The sequence below is a fragment of the Excalfactoria chinensis genome, chromosome 10, assembly GCF_039878825.1.
Source record: "Excalfactoria chinensis isolate bCotChi1 chromosome 10, bCotChi1.hap2, whole genome shotgun sequence".
Taxonomy (NCBI): Eukaryota; Metazoa; Chordata; class Aves; order Galliformes; family Phasianidae; genus Excalfactoria; species Excalfactoria chinensis.
In genome coordinates this window covers 15,198,729-15,217,983 of record NC_092834.1, presented here as the reverse complement: position 1 = coordinate 15,217,983, position 19,255 = coordinate 15,198,729, and the positions used below count along the sequence as shown (strand labels likewise).

Genomic DNA, 19,255 nt, shown 5'->3' with positions numbered 1-19,255 from the left:
TTAGAGTAAAAAGTAAAATACTGATATTGAACATCATTATCAGCTTTTAAAATGATGAGATTATTGGTTGCCCAGCTGGACAATAGCATTCTAACTTCTAAGTAGGGACTTAATTATTCTCTTTGTTCCAGGGTGTTGTTGGGGGTGTGACAGGGATAATTACTAAACCTGTAGAAGGTAAGTTGTGAGCCTGCATTGCACCACTTATTAAAGATTTTTTGATTATTAAAATTAATATTTAGTATAGACTTTTAAACAAATTTCTGTTTTGATGCTAAAGCATGGAAGGATTATTTTTATGTTTCTAGATCAAATGCAACCTTCTGCAGTGTTTTACTCAGATACATTTACAACGGTTATTTGCTTTTGTATGAATTAGGGAGGGATCGTCTTTGCAATGTATTATTTTAGACTTGCTGTAGTGACCAGGTTGCTCTTGAAAGCTAGAATAGAAATGCTAACAATGGTTGTATAAAAAAACCAATAACTTAAACAGCAGTTGAAAAAGCTTTAGAAGTAATGACATAGGGGCATAGCTTTAATGACTGCAAGAAGCACTTGGTCACAGCTCTTAGACATAGGGTTTGGGGTAGTTCTGTGTTGAGCCAGCAGGTGTACTTGGCCTATGGGTCCTTACTGACCTTAGCTGTGCTGGCTTTGAAGGCAGCTGAAGCTTTAAATGAACAGCTGCGTGACTGAATGGGCAACCTGTGACTTGTGTGGAGAGCTTCATAGTAACTGGATCAGTTCCTGTGTCTCTGTTTAGATAAAATGTTCTAATGATGTTTGGAGCTTTAATTCTGTTGCTACTATCTTCTGGCAGATCATTAAAACTGTCATTTTTTCCCCCTCTTTCTTCTGAAGGGGCTAAAAAAGAAGGTGCAGCTGGATTCTTTAAAGGAATTGGAAAGGGACTCGTAGGAGTGGTTGCCCGCCCAACAGGTGGCATTGTAGATATGGCGAGCAGTACCTTCCAGGGAATTCAAAGGTAAAAAGTCAAGAGGATATTTTGACATAGTCCCTGTATGTTGCACACCACGTAATGAACTGATACAGTAGTGATTCTAAATAATTTGTGTTATGTATGAAATTCAGTAGGATTTATAGGACCGAGAGACACTGCCAGCCTCTAATGAATTTCCATTATGTTAATCTCAGGAAATTGCTGCTTTAGAATTTGTCTTGCAGTATTGCAGGGCACATGGACAATAACTAGCTTGTTTTCTCATTTCAGTCGCTTCACTTACAAAAACATAATTAAAGTATCTTATTTAAGTTCTCCTTCTAAGGTATATTTATGTACTGCTGAATGCAAATGTTTAAATGTCATTTAAACTTACTGTAAAAATTGACCATTACCAGTTTAAAACTCAGCGACGGTGTGTGTGTGTTTAAGGGAAGCTTATGAAAATGTTAATGAACTTGAATTCGTATTCCTTGCCAAGGCATGGGAGTAAGCTTTTCTAATTTATGTTGTAGTTGGCTAATTCTCTAATGTTATTCTGGATATGTCACTGTCAGTGTGTCTTTGCTATTTACACCTTTAGGACAATTGTGTAGTTTAAGTGAGATAGTAAATAGGATGAATGCTAAGCATAGATTGGTGAAATTCAAATGTGTAATGAGCTAATGAGAATACTGCTCCACTGTCCCTAACAGGGTGGCAGAATCAACAGAAGAAGTACCTAATCTCCGCCCTCCACGTTTCATTCACGAAGATGGCATCATCCGACCGTACAATAGAGTGGAAGCTGAGGGTTATGATTTATTTGAGGTATGACTTGCACTGTAAATGCACTTTTAAGTTCTCTGACCTACAGGATTCCTTTAAGGATGTTAGAAATTCAAATAAGGGAAGAAAAAACCAATAAAACAAAAGCATTGCTCTGAAGGGAAATAGCGTTAAGGATACTTTGAAAATATGTGGAAATGTTAAGAGAAATATTCTTGGCACTCAGATGAAATACTTTGCTGAAAAAACAGCATTTACTACTAGTAAGTCATCTTCACAAACAAAGCAACTCTTACATAGCATGAAGAGAACTTGAATTGCTTAATTTATTTTCTATATAATAACATTACTGGGATTCCTGGTTGTCTTAGCAATGGAGAAAACTGTATGAATTCTGAGAATACCACTTTTTGCTATTTGCTATATTATTCGTGATGCTAGTGTGTCATAACTATAAGCACTGTGTGAACATCTAGGCTGCTTTTACATCTGGATGTGGCTAAAGTAGAGGGAATTAGTAACAGTTGTTTTCAAGTTCTAAATTATTGACGTAGTTGAATTGCATTTCAACTTCTTTAAAGAATTTCAATTTTATTTTATTTATTTATTTATTTATTTTTGCTAAAAATTACAGCAAAGTAACTTCCCTGATGGACATTTAAAACAGTAAAAGTTGCTAAGTTGGTACTTCCTTCTTAATGTTCAGTTTTAGTCCTTATTTCCTAGTCTATTTCTAATGTTTTTCTTCTTTCTCTTTCTCTCCTGGCATACGCAGCAAGAACTGGAATAAAGGAGTAAACATTTTCCTTATTTCTTCTTGATTTCCTGTGTGAACTTTAATCAACCTTAATTATTTTAGGTTAAGGGCATGATTACATTTAACATGTCCTCTCCCCACTTTCCATGTCTTTTCTTTGTAGTAGATAGTGTTTCATGTTGTCCATGCTAAGAAAGCAAACTAAAAATGAACTTGAATATCTAAGGTAAGACTGTTTAAGTGAGGAAGATGAGAGAGAATAGGGAGCGCTTTTTTCTTTTATGTCTGTTTTTATGAGAATGCGTAGCTCCTTCTGAATGGCAGGTAATAAGGACACTTCAGTAGGAGAAATAGTAATCATGGTAGCATAGGTGCTGAATATGCTTCATTGTTAATGTTACCGTTCTCAGAGAACTAGGACTGTGGATGAAAGGAGTACTGTATGAGCAACAAAACCTAAAATAGTACTGAATAGAAAATACTGTGAAAATATTGGTTTATAATTTCATAATTACAGAGAAATACTGTTTCCATAAAAACTTCAAGAAGACTTTGTCATTCTGGTTTCTGTAATATGCTAGTGGCCAATCACTTAGATGTCTGATGAACCCCTGTGCCTTTCAGTAATCATTTCTACTACTACTACTCTATGGAATTCCATCAATTAGAGATATTATAGCCAGCTTATTGACTCTGATTTCATTCACAGAATCTTCTGGGACTTTTCTGTTTAACATAATTAAGTGTCAACAATTAACATGAATTGATAGTTAAATATATTTCTACAGGAAGTGATGCCATAAATTTCATTTCTAACGCAGCACCATAAATTAACAAAGCTGAACAAGTTGTCTTAGGAGCAAAGTACTTTCATGTAATAAATGAATAGAACTTCAAGCAGATTCATCTCTGCTGCTAATACCTTTCTAGAATTCAGAGTTCAGTAGTCAACATTTTTCATTTAAGTTGATTAAAGAAAGGAAATGTAGTAGGGATTTTTTTATTTTACCTATTTTAAGGGAATTGTTGTTATTATGTATGGAGCAAAACAGTTTTTTTCATACAATGAATTTTTTTTAAATTTTCTATTATTTTTAGATCATGCAGAAGACATTTTTCAGTAATCTTGTGCTTTCTTACTAGTTTCACTGCTTGCTCCATCTGTCAAAAAGGAGAATGTAGCATAACTAGCACTGAATAGTGGATGTTTTTCATTTCTTGCATATCTCGTATTTGTACCTTTCTTTGGCCTAAATTGTTTTGATCAGAATTATATACTAAACAAGAACGAAGCCTGTGCATAGTCCTTTAGATGGTCTCTTCCTTTTGGAAGCCAATTAATTGAACACAGCTTTATTTTAATTACATGCATATTTTAAACTGTTTTTGATGTCTCACCTAGAGGCTAGCGTTGGGGAAGTTACGTTTCTTAGTGTAAATTCCAAACAAGGTGGGCAGTGTCTTACAGGAAATAAGATGCTCCAGCAGGTAAAACAAATCAGATGGTCAGTTTGTACAGACAAATTTATTTGCCATAAGTTAATTTATGCATCAGTTTGGTTTATTTTTGATTCCGGTTCTGACCCAAGAGTGCAAGTAGTTTAACCGGGGTTTTCTCCTTATCTCATTAACTGTTTTTCCCCCTCCTCTTTGTAAGAAGCTGAAGAATAAAATTTATTCAGAACTGGAAAACTGTAATATGTAAATGTGTTTTGGATTCTTAATTCCTATATTCTCTTGCATGCTTGGCTTCTTGATGCTTTCTATCTGCCGAACAAACATTGACCCAGAAATTATTCTCCTGCCTATGCAGTTAAAATTATTTCCAATTCCATTCTTACCTCCGCCAAATACTTTTGTATCTTGCCTTGACTGTCTCATCCCTGATTCTGCCACTGACTTTTACCTTATTAAATTGAGTAATTAATTCAAATTCATTTGAGAAAGCTCTGCTTCTTGCCTGTTGCTTTAGCCATGTTAATGTGCCATGTTAATGACACAGCTCAGATCCATTTACAGAGTTCATTGTTGGTATCAAATTACAGATGACTTTCCTTAGTTGATTTAAAAACCTTGTGTTTCAATATGCTTTTTTTTTTCTTTTCAGTCACACTAGTTCTATGTATTTTATGTCATTAACTCCTTCACTTTTCCATGGGAAAAGCTTAGCATTCTCATTACTCCGACTTAACTCCTCTACAGAGGAGCTGTGCAAAATACTTTTCTAGTTTGCTCTGCTTTGACTTTTTTAATTTACTCTGATATGTATATCTTTTTAAAATATATTTATCCAAGGTTGAAACCTTGTCACGTTACCTTAAGGAATGGATGCCTTAAAAATATCCAGTGATTGGACAAAAGATGTTTAACATAAAAATGTAGATGTTCCTAAATGTTAGAGCTGGTGAGCATATGTGTAGGTCAAGTCTTAAAAGACAAATTTGTTGCTGTTTTTCCTCTCAGAAGGATGATGGGGTTTTTTGGGTGCACAGTAGAAGAGCAGTAGGATGGATTAGGCTGATTGATTATGATATTCGTCAGGAAAAAAAAAATGGCAACTTGAGGAGAATTTTTTCTTGAGAAATGAGTTTACTCATGAGCTTGGTTAGTTTTGCCTTTTAATGTGTGGGTATTACCGCCTGTTCTGATGAGGAGACTTCCATCTATCCCCAGCACTTGAGGTGTGGCAGGATGTGATGTGTTCTTTGCCTCATTTCCTAGTTAACACATGGAGCCTTATTAAGAGTATAGAGTACTTGAGAAATAATTAGGTGATGTTAATATTTTTTTTCAGTAAGAAAAACATTATCTTTCAAAAAACTACAGATTCCATATCTAGTTGAGTTTCAGTTCTGCTGTGTATATATGCATTAGCTCTTTTATTCCCACATAAAATAACAGGAATTGCACTTTCTAAAAGTGCTGTAGTAGTCTCATCAAAATAAATGCTTCTGATAAAGATGCCTGAATTTGAACAGTGCATATCACAAAGTAATTTGCATCAGGTGTCCCAAACCCCTTTTTACATAATGCACCACTGTAATGCATTGAATTTGTATCAGGAGCGTTGGTACAGCTCTGGCAAATACTGCATCTCTTGGGCTGAGAGCTCCATGGAGGCTCATGTCTTAGTATACAAAACTTAAAACCAGGATAGCTTTTGAAGTTAGGGTTACAAAACCAGACTTTCTCACCAAAGTTTTGAGTTTAAATGGAGGAATAAGCTTATGAATAAATCTGTTCAAAAGTGCAGTATGTCTCACTTTTTGCATATCCAACAATGATTCAGAATATGAGTTCCAACTTATGAATTGTGGTCTTGCATAGTGATGTGTTTTGCTTTCCTTTTCTTGTATTTAAATGTATATATTCAGATTTATATAACTGAATCGGCTATGGTTTGGGTATAAAATGTGAGTTCATGTTGTGACTTTAATAATTTGCTGCTGTCTTTCTATGTTTTGAAGAAGTGTGAAGAGTGACATAAGCCATCCTTTGTGGCGTGTTTTTCATGTCTGTTTTACAGTATTGAAGTTCTAAGATGGTCAGAAATTGATTTTACAACTATATATTATAGAAGATGGGGACCCTATATTTTTGGTTGCTTCAAAAACTGTATATATATTTTGATATCACATCCCTTAGGATCAACTCTGTGAAAACAATATGCTGTTGATTTCATCTACTGCGCATTTATCCACGTTTGATCTTAAAGGGTTTTGCCGGGATCTGTTGAAATGTATAATGATGCTTTAAGATATTTGTTTAAATAAATGAGAATAAAATGCAAACATTGAAATTTCTTTCAATTGATTCTGAAGTAGGCTGGAGCGACAGGTTTCTTCGTGGTTACTTGATCTGTATTGAGCTTTTAGCCTGTGTGACTGACTGTGGACAGATGAACATGGAGTCAAGTCATAGTCAGCTATGGAAATTAAGGAGGTTGTTTATTTACAGGGAATAACTAAAACCATACTGGGTGGTGGTCATTGTTGTTCTTCCCTCCTTTGTTTCCAGGGTTCTCTTTCTAGTTTATCAATTAAGTTTACTGTTATACAGGAGCTGAATTCCCAGTAACAGAAGTAAACTGAAACTTCCCTCAAATTCATTGATGTATCACTCTGAAATGTGATGTCTTTAAGCTAAAATGTGGGTGTTATTTAAGCTTTACTGTGAGACTCTGCAGTACCGCTCTTTGGAGTTGATTGAATACTGTAAAGCTGGTGATGTAATGTAGACAAAACAGCTCTTCACTTGAGTGGTGTGTAGAATGTAAATCCAGAAAAATACTTCATCAAAAAATAGTTAAGAACTTAAAAATAGTGAGAAAGCACTTCAGTGCTATTTTGAAGCTTTTCTAAACTTCTCTTTTTAGTTGGTCATTTAATTTGTAGCTGACTAACAGAAATGTGATGGGTAGTTTGATCTTTGCTTTCACACACCTACCATATTTTGAATGTAGAATAAGCATGCTTGTTTTAGCACTTCAGGAGATGACCCTTGAGGAGCACTGAGTATTTGTAACTTGGTTATTTCTATGGGTGTAAGCCAAGCGTTCTATTCTTTAAAGCTGCTGTCACAGGATTTTCACTCTTGAATCGAGTCTGCAATATAGGATGTATCAGAATAGGAATTACTAAACACTAATTAGTACAAAATGAAAATTCAAGGTAAATAAGTAGTCTAATAGTCTGTAGTGTCATGTTCACCCTTTTGAATGGTGGGAGGGATTAAATATTTCACTGATGCTTCAGGACTGGGAGCACTGTGAGAGCCTGCCTTGAAAGCAGCAGTTCAGCTAGGTAATCCTTTTGAGACATTTTTGGATCGAAAACATTGCTTTGACTTCTGTTTTTACAGGCCAAATATTTTCTTTTTCAGAAACTGCACATAAGAAAGCTGGAAAAAGAGAACTACCGATACCACTGTGGGCTTTCAAGAGGCAGAAGGGCAAACCTTATTGTTACCAATAGGTACTAAGTTCCAAAGGCTTTGTTTCAATTTAGGCATCAGGCATCTGGCTAAGTCTGAAGTGATAGCTGTTCTTTGCATGTGCACTTTTCTTATTTGTTTTCTTATTGATTTTATAATTTGTTTTCTTTTATTCACAATGTGAGATCATAAGCAGTGATATTGACACTAGGTACTAATTCAGGAGGCTATTTTAATTGATTCTGAGGTCAGTGACTATTTCATCCTATTGGGGCAAATGCTTTTTTTCTGTTCCTGATGTTCAAAATTAGCTTGTGCGGCATCTGCAGTCAAACCAGTGTTTTGATGATGCATGTTTACAAGCTTGTTAAGTTAAAAGTACACTGAGTCAGATTTTCTTTTATTTAAATTAAAATGAATACTAAATCCATCAGATGCTATTTAGAATGTAAGATATTGCTTGTCTTGAATGGTGTGAGAGCTCAAAACCTTGTAACTATGCTAAGAAAAGACAGTCATAATCATGTATTATGATCTCTGCATCCTAGATGGTCACTAGTTTCTGCCCTTTGCCTGGATGTATGAGGTGGGCTTATCCATACCAAGAATCTGGGCAACAGCCATCTTGTATTTGTTTTATAACAAGTAGTGCACTTCATGCTGTGGCGTAACAAGATTTTTAAGATAGGAACTGACTTATTTTTATGATAGGTAGATGGTTTAGGTTTGGATTGTTTTTTTTTTTTTTTTTTCTTCTTTTTTTGCAGCTTCAGTTAAATGTGTATTTCTGTCCTTAATCCAGTTGGTCAATATATGCTTGAAGCTTCTAGCTTAATTCCATTCAGAACTGCCACTTTTTTTAATTTGTGTGCTAGATGATATTGGAGATCTAAAGGGATGAAGGGGCAACTCGTTAGCAAATGTAAACTGTAGCAATGGATCATCTGTCAGTCTAATTATGTACTTATTTCACTGTGTAGCCATTATTCAGCTGGCTGACTGCTGTTGCATAGTAGATGCATTGAGGGAGCTGGTTAAATTTAAGTCATATCCTTCCATTATCCACCTCTGTTAAAATGCTCAGATTTGTAGAGGCTGGTGGGTTTTGATTAATTTGCCTGAGCATCCCATATGATAATATAGAACACCTGAATCTTAAGGACAAAGTAAAGTCCTGGACTATACGTTAAGGAAATACACTTGAACTGCTACTGAATGGATACTTTTGATCCACATAGAAAATACATTCTGAAACATATTTATGCTCTCCATTTTATTTTCTCATAAAGTTGCAATTTCTGGTAGAAACTGTGTATTGACATGTTTTTCCTTCTGAACAGGAGGGTGATATATGTAAAAGAGGTGGAAATCTTAGGTCATTTAACAGCGGAGTGGAATTACTTATTTGAAGACTTTGCATGCCCTCCTACCTGTGAAGGACGTGTTTTAAAACTAACTGTTTTGGTAAGGAAATCATGCGGTTTGTCTTTTTTTTATTTTAAATTCTTATTATTTATTTTAAATTATTTGTTATTGAGCACTGCTTATTTAGAGATCCAAAGATGCTTTTAATTAATTTAAGCTAACTAAGGTAACTTCTGGCTTTGGAGACATGAGAAATCAATTCATATGTTTCTAAAGTATGGATGTATTGGACAGAGAATGAACTGAAGTCTAAGCTGAAGCTGACACTCACACCATTTGTGTCAGATTCTGCATTCTTGTTTTGTGAGTCACCTGAACTGTGTTTTTGTGCCCCTTTGCAACAGGATCAAAGGATGTTCCAAAGGAAGGACAGTGTAGGTCATAAATGTGTAAAAGCAGTTGAACTTCAAGATGAAGCTGCAGCAAGGGTATATCCTTTATTTTTCTGTTTTCTTTTGTCTTATGATGTTATTGTGCTTGTTGAAACTCCAGTCATCTAAAAAATAGTAACGTTCTCATTCCTAGGAACTGTTTACTGTATTTTCTTGTTGAAAAATGAGTTTGACAATGAGATAAGACAGTTTAAAACATTTGAAGGTGTGTGCAAGAATAAATGAATTTGCATCATTTTATACTTTGTACATTATAACTTATTGAAGGGAATAATTCAAATAATTAACCAATTAAGTTCATTGTCATGAGCATATGTCTGAATCATGCTCCCTTCTCAGTATTTCAAGGTAACTAAATTAACCCAGTAAGTGCACCTCTGTGTGAAAAGAATTATTTATTCCCTGTTCCTCAGGCTCTGCTGGTTTTCTACCATTTATTTTCTGATGTTTGCTCATGTTGATGCTGGAGAGGCTGATTTGGGGGAGTGTTTGTTCTATGTGTTCTTGGGTCTTGTAGCTGACCTACATAGGCTAAGCTATTTGCATTAATTCTGTGATTTTTCAACAATAGAGAAATTTACCTGGGTAACTATCTGCCTTAATGTTGTTGTGTATCAAATTATGAGAGGAAGAATTCTTCCTAGTATCAGAAGTGTATTCAGTTAAACCCACTGCATCTTGTATGCACAATTAAAATGGCACCCTGAGTAAATAGCAAGTCACAATTGGAATATGGCCACATTGCTCCTGTGAAATAGATGAAGACCATCTAAAAGATGGGATTAGACAGGGGAGTAAGAAGGCAACCATGTGGCAGCTCTTTTTTTTTTTCTCCATACTGAAACAGCATGTATTACTACTTCACTGTCTCTTACCTGAAGAAAAGGTGTTTTTCAGTGTTATTTTGTGGCATACATTTCAAGTAATGCTTTTGTTTGACAAATGAAGATCATTTTGATTTTATCTGGCAGTGCCAGAGAAATGTTTCTTTCTGTTTCGTTCTCTTTTTCCTGTTACTACTTAATGACTGTTCCTTTGCTCTTATTCTTAATGTTATGTGTGTGTTGAAAATAAATTTCTCTTTCCTGTTTGCCTTTTGTGAATTTCAGTTGCTCAGTTTTATTGGTAATACTCCACGATTTGCATCTCCCTTCTTTGTGTATAGATTACACAGATAAATCTCTGCTGATTTGAAAAGATGCCACAAAAAAGAAAAAGTGTACTTCACAAATAATAGGATTTTGGGTTTCATTTTTGCCTCTTTTTAAACATCTGAATCTTTCCCCAATTTCTCTAAGTTACCAACAGTCTATAAATGTTTGAATTGCTTCAGCAACACTAATGCATGTAGTCTGTCCATCCAGCTTAAATTACTCTCTATTCCTGTTTGTGGTAGAAGTTAGTTTGACTTAATGAAATCATGAGGAAAAGCACACTAACAAGCATTTCAAACACTTCAGCTTTCACTGAATGCTGGAAATACTTATGTAAAATTAGATGGGCTATTGAAATTACTCCAGTACGTAATGCACACAAGCTGGGCTTCGTGTATATAGGTTTGAGTGTTCAATTAGCCATTTTTGGTAGTATCTTATGGAATGAAACTGCAGACTAACTTGAATTTTTTTTTTCAATATATTGTTTATAGAGCATTTGTGTTGCCATTGAGGAAGCACGAGCAACAAGAAAACAACAAAAGCTGGTGAAACAAGCATCACTGCAGTTGAAGAAACCACAAATGCTGTCTTGATAATAACAGGATCTGTTGGGTTTGACCTTTGACGTACGATCTTATCACTAAAATTAACTAGAAGCAACATAGAAACATTTTGCTGAAATAGCAGATAAAATAACCAAGATCTTCCTTTGTTGTTAATTGTCATAAACACTTCGTTTTAAAAAGCTATGTGTTTTGCCAGAACTCTGGACTTTGTTACTCTAAAATAAGCATCTAAGTCTAAAATTGTCATAAAAAGTCTTCTTACCCTGAATTGTCCTTTTCTGCTTTTCCTTTTATTGTAAATAGCTTCTTTAAAATGAAGTGTTTATCTAATTCATGCTCTAAGGTTGTGGTTTACAAGCAGATTGTGGTAATCATGGATCCAGCACTTTGCAAACTAAGGTACTTACATAAGTAAGTAATTGAAAATAGTTAAAAACTTAAAATTAAGTAACAGTCTGCTAAAGAAGTATAGACAATTTACTTACTATAATTAAATCTATCTGTTTAGTTTCCAGGAAGTCCTATGCTGGAGTAATATAAAAATGAGTATGCAGTGAATGAAATAGTCTGCTCCTGCATAGAAATATTTACTTTAGAATGTTGTCATTTATATGGCAAATATAAATCTGCACTTTAAACATGGAAAAATACTATTTACCTGTCATGAGAATGTATATGTTTTTGGTTATGCCAGTGTAAATTAAAGACTTCTCCAGGAGGAACAGTACAGTTGTTAAAAAACTTTGTATGCCAAATTCATAAAGTAATTTGTTTTCAGTATTCCAGTATATAGTTATTTCACTGCAAGAGTACCACCTAAGTCACTTCTCCATATTACTTTCTGTTGCAGTTTCTCGAGGACTCTTAGAATACAGTTTAGTAAGATACTTAAGCATATTCAGAGCATAGTTCTTAACGGGATGGATAATCCTACAGACATCACTGAGACAAGTTGTGTTCTTAACGCAAGGCATACACAAGGTAACTGTCTGTGTCAGGGACTATATGAGCAAAAGGGTTCTAGTTCAGTGAACTTAGTTTGTTAAGTGCTCTTGCTCAAGTGCCCTTACATGTACTTAATCTTAAAAATGTGTCATTTCCATCATATTTCACTTAGAAGCCATTGATGAATGTTTTTTTTTCCTCTTTTTTACTTTATTAATGCATCATTTTGTTCTAGATAGGAACTCAGAATAAAAATGGCAATATTCTTGCATAGTTTATTCTGTAAGAGGAGGAACTGCAAGAGCTAGGCCTGGATTTTCGACCTTTCCTTATTTAAGGGCTGGTGAATTCTACAGATATGTTCCAAACTCACAGCTGTGATCTCATGAAAATTAGAAAGCTGAAGATAGTTGATCCAATTGAAGATAGTTGAGTATAATTAAGATTGTTGGATCCAATTTGCTATGAGGGGTTGAGAAATGCGGTATGACATTTGTTGTTGATTCTGTGATAACACCTATTTTCTACAATATACTTAAACATTAATGAAATCTGCTACTTAAGTTGTATGTATTTCAAGACTTGTTTAAATGATATATAGGGAGACAATAAATTTTTATATGCAATTACTTGTGCTATGATTTGAATGGTGTTGCTTCAGAATTGCATTATATGTTGCTGGCTTGTTACTTGTCACTGACACTGTATGGAAAAAAGAAGTGGACTGAAGTGTACTGCACAAGAGTTATCTGGAGCACCGTGTTTCCTTTGGTTTGATGTTTGGGTGTATAAGGGCTGATTCAGATTTGTATCATAGAACGGTTTAGGTTGGAAGGGACCAAGATTAAAGATTATTTATTTCCAGACCTTCCTGCTGTGAGGTTGCCACCCTCTAGATCAAGCTGCTCAGAGCCCCATCTAATCTGGCCTTGAATGCCTCCAGGGATGGGGCATGCACAATGTCTCTGGAACTCATTCCAATGCCTCATCACCACGCCTATGAGTAAAGAATTTCTTCTTAACATCTAATCTAAATTTTCCCTCTTCTAGTTCAAAGCAGTTCCCAGTAACACATATGCCTGCAAGACCATGTATAAAGTTGGGTCCCCTCAAAATTGCAGTGAGGTCTTCCCAGAGCTTTCTATTTTCTAAGCTAAACAAGCCCAGAACTGTACTGTGCTGTCTTTTAATCATAGCTGAAAACAGATTTTGATTTGTGTGTTTTAGTCTGTGTTTAGAAGTTACTATGTGCCTTTTTTGAGGGTGGAGAATGTGAGCTTAAAACAGTCCTGATGATGTGTTTCTGGCTCCAGTCTTCTGCTTGCTTCGGTTCTGTACTTCCTCATTTTTATTTGTAAGCCTTCTGGTTTTGAATTCTCAACAGTAGATACTTTTTCTCGCTGTGTGATTAGATACTGGGGAAGCACTTCCTATTTGAAGCAGTCTGAAGAAGCAGTAGGGTTTTAAAGAGAAGAACTTCTGATTTTGAAGTGCACATCAGTTTGTTAGCTATGTTTGAACTGTAGACGTCAGTAGGAATTGCAGCTGAAGTAATGAATGACCTTCTGTACCCCTTAGGTCAAGCATTCTGGAAAACATGAGAGATCACTTGCTAAAGAGTTCAATTTCTTACTTAAATTAATATGGATATACGGGTATAACAGGTTTTTAATGCTTCTCTTGTGCTTTCTTCTGTCTTCTGTTTTACTACGCATCCTTCCCAGTTTTGCCTTGTTTTTTGTTGTTTGTCTTTTTTTGTCTGGCCTTTTTTATGGCTGTAATCTCTCCAACTGCAAGTGCTCTTGGCGTTACCTCGATTTTGCTGTCTGACTTAAGCAGCTTCTTTGTCCTGTTACATGTCTGTCCTTTTTCTTTAATTTCACATCCTGTTGATGTGCTGGCTGAGAGCATTAGGAATGAGGAGTGTGTCTTGACTTGTCCCTGTGTGTACACACAGTGTAAGAGCAACGACTCAATTTAAGGCTGTTTGGGTGATCTGCAAGAAGGAGGCATTGCTGGGGTGGAGTGCTTTTTCAGTGAATCTTTAGTGAGGAATTTCAACGAGGTGCTGCGATGTTCATTGAGGTTTATCAAAGGTTTAAGCATGTTCTTGCAGTGTGGCAACAAAGTGGTTTCCCATCTGGTGCGGCTATTATGCATTTATGAAGCTCTAATCTCAATGCTGCTGAGTACATGGGTTAGCCAAACTGTGCAGAGAAACTTAGGCCTTTCATTACAGTGAACTCCCAGAGTTTTTGGTATCTAAAAACCAATTTTTATGGAATATGAGACAGGGAATACTAGATTTATTAGAATACCATAAGTAGGAACTGATTCTTGCTTTGTACGGGCTGGTACTGTAGATTTTTAGTTGTTGATTGATTTATGGGATGGTTTTACTTTTTCAGTGTTCTTTTTCTGTCAAATGTGTAGAGTAGTAAGTTCAGATTGTTTTCTTTTTCCTCTTAAAAGAACACAATATTCATTAACTATGCTACTGCCAGTGGTAACAATATTTTTCTTCTCAGGATTAGAGTAAGCCAACGAGTTAAAATTGCTTAAGAGAACGTAAATAACATCAAGCAAATTAAAACAAACAAAAAAGGCAGCCCTGTATAACTCCCCTAAAAGCATTCAGGCTGTAAAATCTTCATCCTTGGGGATACTTGCATCCAGACTGGACGTGGTCCTGCATAACCTGTTCTAGCCAACCTTGTCTGGACTGCATTATCTTCAGATATCTTCCCTCTTCAGCTGTTCTGAGTCCATAAGAAATCTGAAATGTGTTTAGAGAAGAAAGAAACAGTACACAAAAGCTGTGATGGTGTTTTTCTTCGGTTAACTTAAGCCCATGAGAACAAATTTACACCTTCCACCATCGCATTTTACCTTTTTCTAAACACTTGCAGAGTCTGGCCGAATGATTATTTTAGACTCTGAATAGAGAGCCTCTTACTAATAAGAGGTTAAATACAGACTTTTAGGGGATTGTTTGCCAAGTTGAGGAGCAGTATGTGTAAGCCAAGAAATTCAGTTTAAGCTCTTAGATAGCAGTACTTTCATTTCATCATTAGCAGTCAATGCATTTGTTATAACAGAGAGGCATAGTGGTCACACTAGAAACTTTCCAATGTTTCTCTTTCATTAAGAGAAAATTCTGTGAAACCTTTTTTGAAACTAGCTAGTGTTTATTTAACAAAATAATTCTTTCAACAGCTTAGAAAATCACATTTACTCAAACCTGAGTGTGAAGATTTAAGTTAAAATAGATGCCAGTGGACTGACCATGATGTTGTAAGAAAGAAGTGGAGGGATTTGAGAATCACTGCATGCAACTTCAGATTCCATCTGAAAAACCCAGGCTTCAGTTTGATTGAAGTTTCCTGGGCAAAGGTATGTTTCTGTGAGGGAGGGCATTTAGCAGTTAAGTGCGTAATACCACGCAGTACATGAAGGGCAGGTGGAAGAAAAGGAAGACTTAGAGACATAGATCAAAATCTGTTAATATTTTTCAGTTTATTGATGCTTCCTAATGCAAGTCCATTCTTTGGATTGTGGACCTCATTTGCGTAGCTACTGAGTAACAGTGATGCAAATTTGCAGATCTCTGTACTGGCAAATGTTGGTGGGATGGCAGTAGAGATTGAGCATACCCAACAATATTCTGTTACAGTTTGTTGCCATGTAACAGATGGCAGCAGAGGGGGACTCTGACCAAATGACATCTGATGTAGACATGTGGGTGAAACAAAGGAGTGGGATTAAATTTCTCCATGTGGAAAAAATTGCATCCATTGACATTCATTGATGCTGAATGTCGATTTAGCACCTGTGGCCTACTTCCAGAGGTTTGAAACTTTTCTCCAGGAAGTATGATAAATTCCACATATATATTCATATATATGTGTGTATATATAATATACATAAGTAAAATAAAAACCTTGTGGGTATAGTACTGAGCTGTTCAGGTCCTAGTCTCTGCTCTGATAAATGTTATCCCAAATCTGCCCTTAATTTATAAGAACTGTGTTGTGCTCATAAAACTTTCTGTTACATTTATTGTCTTTACCTCTGGCTCTGCTTTTCGTTTGCTGTTGATTTTTGAATAGCTATGACATGGAGCTAAAACGCTTTTGAACCATCCAAAGAGACTTGTACAGCTGATCTCATGATTATTTTAAGTTAATTATCAGTAAAAAAACTAGACAGAATGTATCTTGAGTCAGTAACTTAATACATGAGAAACACAGCTTTTGATCTCATCCTGGATTTAAAGGAGTATAATAACGGAATAATAAGTTACATTGCTACTGTGGCTTTCTCACATATTGGGGAAAACTTTTGTATAATTGAATTTAAATTAGAATGATAATATCAGTAGGATTTCATGGGGACAGTCTTGAAGAATCAGATAACTTTTATATTTGAACCCCAGTCAGTTAAATTCCTTTTGTGCCAGACATTCTTCAGACTCCTAACAGAGCACAGTAACTTTGAATAATTGATAACTGATGCTCATAAGCATCGAAAGAGAAGACATTCTCCAAATTCTTGTGCGTATTTAATAAATAAAAGAGAATATGCTACTTCAAAAGTATTTGCAGTTCATTCAGAGTGAGTTTAAGATTGGTATCCTGTAGTAGAGCAGAAATCCATGTGAAATTTGGTAAATGCATTGCAAATGGTGAAAATACCACAATAAATTGTTGTTTCAGTAATTGTCCACAAGGTGGGGGAATGGATCTTTGCTCCGCTGCTGTTGTCTTTTAGCTTTCTTGCCCACACTCCTCCCATCTGGATACTGTGCTGTTAAAATCACCTTGTCAATATGTTCAATACACAACATGGAGCTGTATGTCAGAGGCTGTCAGAAAATTTTACCCACTATAGATCCAAGCATGAAGTTATAGAAGTATTGGGGAAAAAAGAGTAGAAGGACCATTCATATATGAATTCTTACTTACAAATACAATGTTATTGAATTAGTGGTGATTTCTATGTGTAAGAATTTCTTTGGAGACTAGTGTTTTAGAGTAAAATCTTCGTGTAGGTTTTATTCAAGTGCTCATTCTGCTAATGCTACTGTTGAATTGCAGAAATTCATCTGAAGATGGCTGTATAACAGACTGTCATATAAGGTATGTACTGCTTTTCTTCTGTGTATCTAATAAATTCAGAGAGATCAAAGCCCAAGAAGCCATCTCAAAACTGTTTAACAGGATTTGATTTTTCTTTGCATGGTTCATCTAAAGCTAAATCTAGTTTTTCTAAATAGAAGAGCTTGTTCTATGATAGATATCATATCTATTTCAAATAGTGCTTAAAAACTACCTGAGACTGGCTAACAGTTCCAAACGGGGGAAACATGAAACTAAGTAGTACTATTCTGTATTTGGGTCATTATTGCCTCCTCTTATTATAGATGGCTAATGTGAGCTGCTGCTCCAGAGAGCTAGTCTTCACTTAACTTTTGTAGTTCAGCTACAGGAGCCATTCTCATACTCACAAGCATCCAGGAGAGTGCAGAATAGTGTTTATGTTCATCTACCACATGCAAGAGGTGAAGGTCTATTAGCCTGTTTGCTCTTTGTCTGTCTCTATTGTTGGTCGCAAGCGTCCTTTTCTTTCTCTGCTTTTAGGATCCTTTCCCATTTCTACTTTCTAGAGTTTCCCCTGCTACTTCTACAGAACAAGACACCCCAAACTGGAAATAGGTAAGGCTATCTAAATGTTTAAAAATAGTAATTAGGCCATATAGTTCTTCTCATTAAAAAAAAGATTTGAGGGAAAATGTTGCTGGGATGGCGTATGCAAGAAAGATGATCCTCACTGTAGTGTAAGTTTTGAAATGTAAAGTTTTCTCTGTTTCTGAGGCTACGTGGATTCTCAGTTCCTCCTGCCGTCCCTCTGTTTTCAAATCCTGCAGCACCTAGGGCTTGCAGGCAGCTATTTCCTGTTACTGACAGGAGCTGAGAGGAAAAAGAAGGAGGCAAGGTGCTTGATTACTTCCAGCAGATGTAGTAAGATGGCTGCCTTATTCCTCCTCTAGTCTCTACTCAGTTATTCTCATCCATGAGAAGACTTAAGAAATTTTAAGAACTTAGAACGATTTAAGAACTTAGACATTTTGTGCCCCATCTACTACGCCCTGGTTAGCTAGCCAGCAGCACGTGATTTCATTTTATTTTTTTAAACTTTTAATTCTAGGAGCTGATGGCTCCTCCTTTCCAAGGGGATACTTTGTGGGGTTTCCTTTTTACTCAAAGGGGGCAGACTGAGGTGTCTGTGATATCAGCAACACACTGAGCTGAGTAACAAATTTCAGATGGCCTCTCTCTTCTTCCTAGTCTGTGGTATTTGCCTCACTAACTGGGAGGGGTTTGGAGGATTTTGAAGTTTGTAATGGAAGGTAAATGGGGGGGAAAAAGTGGTAACTTGGAAGAGTCAAGAAACTTGAGAACTGTGTTCTGACTCTGTAGCTTCGCCTACAAATATAGGTGTCACAACATCTATATTTGACTTCTGAGACCTTCACAAATTCTCTTAGACATTCTCTTAGAGAGAAACTTCACACATTCTCTTAGAGATAATATTAATTTCTGTCATAGATAAGGGCACATGAGGGCTTTTTCAGTTTTCCTCTGATTGTCTCATAAAGTATTCTTTCTCTAGTAATTGTTTCTTTTGTATTTGCAATTTTAAATATGAATTCTATGCACATATAGATACACTTTTTGATGTTGCACATTATGTGTTTCAAGTCTCTGTTTCTGAAAAACAGGAGTAAATTCTTTGGAAGTTTATGCTTATAGTATATACAAGAACTCACAGGCCTACTAATTTGATTCTTGTATGTTTGTGTGAGCACAAAACTTCTATTCCAGAGCTAACCATCCATGTGTTCCTGCCCTCCTACAGTGCCATGGGACCCTCCCTAATATAAGCACTTAGCTCCGATAGGCCTGGAAAATGCATGATGTAGCTGAAAGCATGTTTAGAGCTGTGTCTGCAAATAATAAACATTAAACAATATGGCTAAAATAATATTGAAATTAGGTAGGTAATCTTACCAGTGCTTATAAGGAGGTACTGATGTTTATCATGAGTCTACTGTTTGTTTCAACTATTCTACATGAAACAAGTTTGTGGAGTTCAAGTGCAGTCTAAACCACTCGTTCCTGTTTGTGTCAGTTGAGTAAATCCCGTCGTTGGTGGAACCAAATGCTAAATAAGATCAGGAAACTCAAATGGCTGAAGCAATACTAGCAAAACCCTTCAAAGGTGGGACAAAGCAGCTGGAATGAGTAGCAGTATTATATTGCTACTAAGTGATTTTTGTAATTGAATCG

The 19,255-nt window shown here is 35.8% G+C and overlaps 1 protein-coding gene across 1 annotated transcript in view; it reads left to right on the top strand.

The window, feature by feature from the left end:
* VPS13C (vacuolar protein sorting 13 homolog C) overlaps window positions 1-12,534 on the top strand; it is a 75,370-nt gene extending 62,836 nt beyond the window's left edge. The window contains exons 79-85 of the mRNA XM_072346039.1: window positions 132-177; window positions 865-988; window positions 1,660-1,774; window positions 7,371-7,462; window positions 8,762-8,885; window positions 9,191-9,274; window positions 10,887-12,534. Of these exons, the coding sequence (XP_072202140.1) occupies window positions 132-177; window positions 865-988; window positions 1,660-1,774; window positions 7,371-7,462; window positions 8,762-8,885; window positions 9,191-9,274; window positions 10,887-10,988 (687 nt within the window). The 3' untranslated portion in view covers window positions 10,989-12,534. The remainder of the gene's footprint in view (window positions 1-131; window positions 178-864; window positions 989-1,659; window positions 1,775-7,370; window positions 7,463-8,761; window positions 8,886-9,190; window positions 9,275-10,886) is intronic.
* Window positions 12,535-19,255: the final 6,721 nt, after the last annotated feature.